At 52.3% G+C, this 4,854-nt stretch overlaps 1 protein-coding gene across 1 annotated transcript in view; it reads left to right on the top strand.

Moving 5' to 3' along the window:
- The window catches only part of CCNI (cyclin I), a 15,499-nt gene extending 15,055 nt beyond the window's left edge, over positions 1 to 444 (top strand). The window contains exon 8 of the mRNA XM_008945721.1: positions 1 to 444. This exon is cut by the window's left edge and continues 30 nt beyond it. Within this exon, the coding sequence (XP_008943969.1) occupies positions 1 to 232 (232 nt within the window). The 3' untranslated portion in view covers positions 233 to 444.
- The last annotated feature ends 4,410 nt before the right edge of the window (positions 445 to 4,854 follow it).

The following is a 4,854-nucleotide window of genomic DNA, read 5'->3' as shown; positions in this document are numbered from 1 at the left end:
CCACCAGCATCTGCCAGCTCCCAGTGGCTGCAAGCAGGCCTCTGCCAAGCGTAAAGTGGAGGAGATGGAAGTGGACGACTTCTACGACGGGATCAAGCGTCTCTACAACGAGGAGGCTGCTCCGGAGGTCGTGGCTCTCGAGAGCGTGGGCCCCGTTTGCGGTGCCGACGTCTCGAGGCAGGAGGGCAGCGTTTCCCCTTGTCCACCTTTACAGCCGGTGTCTGTCATGTAGCTGGGCGCGCACACCACCCGCAGCCCGGCCTCCTCAGCGCGGGGAGAAGGGGCCATACCTTGTCAGGCTGAAGGGAGCAAAAAAAAAAACAAAAAAAAAAGAAAAAAAAAATCCCAACCCTTTTTGAATTTTCTTCTTGTGCGGCTAATTATAGTTCCACTATTTAAGCACTTAAAAACACAAAAAAGTATAAAAATCTAAAAAAAAAGACCCAAAAACCAACCAAAAAAAAGTAGCAAAAAATTGTTTCTTTCTAGTGTTGTCAGTTCCACTGTTTTCCTGCTCCTGTGTATTGTAACCCATTCTCCACGTCCGAGAGCTCACGTCAGTCGTGCAGAGTTGTTCCAGGTTCCCCAGCCAGCTCCCCCCTCTCTGACCCGATTCCCATCTGCTCCGTGCTCTCTCTCTGCTTGCTCCTTTTTTGATTCCTGGCCAGTCTCGTGCGTGACGTCCTGCACTACCTGACCTCGCCACAGCTTTCTTGGCCCTTTCACAACAAAAACACCTTTTTTTTTTGTTTGTTTTGTTAGCACTTTTTTGGTGTTTAAATGTGATAATATTTAAAAACTGGATTTAAATAAAAGGTTAGTCAGGAGACAAAACACACCAGCGCTTACGAGCTGCTCCACACTTGGGTAACCAGCCCAGGAGCGTGAACAGGCTCCGGACCCCAGCTTAGCAGCTGGCCACTGGTCTCTGTACCTCACACACAGATCTCCCAGCCACAGCGTTTGCAAATCCAGAAAGCAATGAGTGTGTTTGGTATCACTTGAACAAAACTGGTATTTTCTTCTTGTTTGCGCCAAGAAATGTTACACTCGGTGTGGACCTTCACCCACACTTGAGACCCTCTGTCAGCTGTAAACCCTCCATTCTGTAGGCTGTTCCCTGCCCGTGTTTTTAGCATATGACCAGTGCTGCTCCAGGCAGTGCTGGGGCGGCTGCGTATGCCTGAGGTTTCAGAGGTTTGTACATGATCAGCCACAACCCCAAAAAGAAAGACTGTAACCCTAAAAGTTTTGTGTTCATGTAACATCTAACCGAGAGTAAAACCCTGACAAACTTGTCTCTTCAGTGTCACCCCTCTGTTTCTCAGAACAACCTGTCCCAACCGTAAGCTCTCTCCACAGTCCTGAGGAGGTATCGTATTTGGAGCCATTGTACTGATGAAAGCCTTCTGGTAGCAATAAAGAAAGTTGTCCTGGATTCCAAGTCTTGCTTCGTGCTTTTCATTGACGTGCGGAGGCCATGAGTGAGCTGGTCCATGTGGGAACGTGTAAGGAAGCGGCTTTAGGGGTGCTAGGGGAGTGACACAAGATAAACTCATCGCCTCTACAGCAGTTCTAGCTTTAGCCCCAGCTCTAGGGACTCCTTGCTCCCCCCTCCGTCACCACCGGGCCGCTCCCCTCCAGGGCTGAGGACAGGCCACTCGCTCCACCGCTTTCCCCCCGTTTCAGCTCATCCTGCCTGCGCCCTGGAAACTGCCTCCGGAGGCCCTTCCCCAAGGGGCTGCGTGCCTTCCTGCCGTCCCTTCCGCTCTTCCCGCTGCCTCCTTTCCCCTGCCGGCCGCGGGCGTGGCCCAGCACGGCCCTCGCAGCACACCCTGGCGCTGCGGGATGTCCCTGCTCGCCACTCAGCTTACACCCAGAGGACCCTAAACAAGAAGAACCGCCCCGGTGATTTCCACAGCCCTTGACAGCCCGGCCACGCACATGTGGTCTCTGCACAGAAAGGAATTCTGCACAGAGTCGTTTGGGTGCTGCTGGAGCAGCCCTTCCTGAATGGATGTGGTAGGTTACTCTGTGAGGTGAGAGCTTTCCTTCCCACTCATTTCTCCTCCCCAGAGGTGATGGGACAGGAGCAGGTCCTGCACTGCCCTATACCAGGCATGTCCCCAGCTCGTGCCAGCCCTGTAGAAGAGCTCTGCAGTGACCAAGCTGCTGAGCCTGTCCACAAGTAGCCAAAGAGCAGGGCTCAGAACTTCCCTGGCTGCCATGGGAGCTTTCCTGCTCCTGAGGCCCCAACACACAGATCATCACTCCCCAGCCCTAGTTTGAGCAGATGCCCTTTTTATTTTGTTAGCAGGACTATCCACAGGTCCAAACGCCTGGGTACAGGCAATTCCACCACCAAGACATGAGGTTCAGACAGAAAGAACCTGTGCCCTGTTCGGCAGACCTAGCTCTGCAGGGTGCTGGTGCCCAGCTGTCCTCGTGCAAGCCCTCAGACGCTTCTGGGGCAGCTCCCTGGCCGTGTTGCCTACCAGCATCCTGGGCTGGCACAGGAGCCTCCATAGGGGACCATGGCAACATCATGAGGTGGTCCTGAGCTCTGCAGCTCTGCTACTGCTGTGGCTACCTCTGTTCCAGCCAGCTGGAGCCAGTGAGTAGCCCAGGGAACACTGGTCTGCACTGCCAGCTGTGCTAGTGTACAGATTTACTGTGTTTTGTGCCTAAGGTGATGTTTAAAGACAGACGCCTTTGAAAACGAGGCACATCCCACCAAGACCAGCTCCCCCACATAGCAAGGTCCAGCTGCTTTGGAAAGAACCTGCAGGGCCAGAGGGAAAAAACATTTCCCACTTCCTACGTTTCCTCCCCAGAAAAAAATCCCAGGCGATGACGCAGCCCAAAGGTGGCCCCCACCCACTGCCTTGCTACCACAGTAGTAGGCTGACCCGTCTGCTCTTCCTGCTGCCACAACACAGGACTGTCCTAGGGCACTGCCAGGGCTCCCTGTTACCACAGGGGAACTCCTGTGACTCCTCACATTCCATGTGGCCTCCCCACAAGCTCTATAACATCCCAAAGCCTCATGGCAGCGACTTCTCTGCAATTTTCACTGTGACGCAGAGATCCCGATACACCTCCTTTGAACTCCAGCACCCGCTTGCTCCTGCAGGCGAAGCAGCTTTGCCAGCTCTGCCAGGAGCATTGGTGACACCAGGTGACAACCAACATCTCTGGGCCATCCAGTAGCAGGTTTCAAGCCGCCATGCTCCTCCCCAAACAGCTGTACACCATGGAGGAAGGAGCCAATGGTCACGTTGCATCCCTTAGCTCAGGCCCTTGTTCAGCCCTGTCTCCTGCAAACACTTCTTGCAGTGCCCATTTGTGCTTCCTGCTCGCTCTCCCTCTGCCCCAGTATCCACCACCACCAGATGATGGATGCCAATTGTTTCATCCTGGTTTTTCCCCTCTTAAAATCCCTCATGGCTGCGCCCCCTACAAATTTGCCTTCAAAAAATAAACTAAAACAACCCCTCAAAAACCTTTTGCTGACCCCATCTGCCTCAACAAGTGTACTACCTGCTCTGTAAGAACATTACTCCATGTTTTGAGCCGATTTCCTTCTAGCCGAGTGCCCCTCTGGTTCTAGGTGTGATGATTTGGTAACTAGCTGGTGCAGACCCACCGCCATCACAATTTAACGGACTTGGTAGCACAGCATCACAAACAAATTTAGGCTGCAAGGGACCTCTAGAGGACATCTGCTGCAACCTCCAGCTCACAGCAGGGCTGATCCTCCCTCTCCTCTCAGCCTCTCCCTCTGCAGACTGAGGCCCCCGAGTCTTTGTGGTCTCACCTGGCAGGCTGCTGCTCCATCCCACTTATCATTAGAGCCCTTCTCTAACTCTGCTATGTCCTTCTGGAGACATGAAGTCCAGGGCTGCAGGCAGGACTTCAGGCACTAGCACAGCAAAACTCTACAGCTGCAAAATAAAGGCAGTTCACGTAAGTGCTGGCATTTGGGTTGTGCCTATCTGCTTCTCTTTTTGTAAAGCTTCAAAAAAAAAAAAAAAAAATCTATTTGGAGTTTAGAAGTCACCTGACAAAAAAAATTTTCCCCCTTTTCAAACCTTCTTGACACAGCAGTACCACTAGTGGGTCACCTAGTGCCAAGCCCCTCCAGATGATAAGAACCACCTCTTCTGGTACTGCCCAGCACTTCCTAAGACCAGAAGTGCCCTAAAAGTGGAGGTCTGTAGAAGTCCTGGAAAAGCCCAAGGCTGACCCAGCAGACAGGTGTCCATCAGGATACCTCCCTCCTCAGTGTTGCCAACATGCAGATTGGGTCATGACTTTCTGCTGCCACATATGAGATTTCAGAGTCACAGGGCACAGCTACATGGGCAAGACGACAGGATTAGTAGTACCTGGTACCCTCTCTTTAGGTACAGGGTTAAACAAAACTCACCACCGCCTAACTGCTTTCTTCTTAGCTGCAGTAAATGATGCCCAGGCGCCCTGGACTGATCCTGGTCCCAAGCCACTGTCACCAGCACAACACAGGTGTCCTGGCACAAGGCAGAGCCCAGCAGAACAGCTCTGTGCCCATCTGTGACTGCCAACTAAATAATAACAAGTGACTATTGCAAGAGAGGCTACGGCACAGTGGTGGCATTTTACAGGCTGGACTCCTACAACCAGATAAGCCCATGCTGTGGTTTTTAAGTGGAAAAAAAAAAAAACAAAAAAAAAACCAAAAAACCAAACCAACCACACCCAAACAAGCAAAAACGTCCAAGAAATGAAAGACAAGGAAAGTTGAAACTGTGGCACTGGGGAGGGTCTCATGCGCAGGATGCTGCAGGAGCCATGTTGTGAGGGACTGCAGAGCAT

Source organism: Merops nubicus, unplaced genomic scaffold (assembly GCF_000691845.1).
Source record: "Merops nubicus isolate BGI_N331 unplaced genomic scaffold, ASM69184v1 scaffold28248, whole genome shotgun sequence".
NCBI lineage: Eukaryota > Metazoa > Chordata > Aves > Coraciiformes > Meropidae > Merops > Merops nubicus.
Note: the sequence above shows the minus strand (reverse complement) of the source record. Positions and strands in the feature narration are given on the sequence as shown.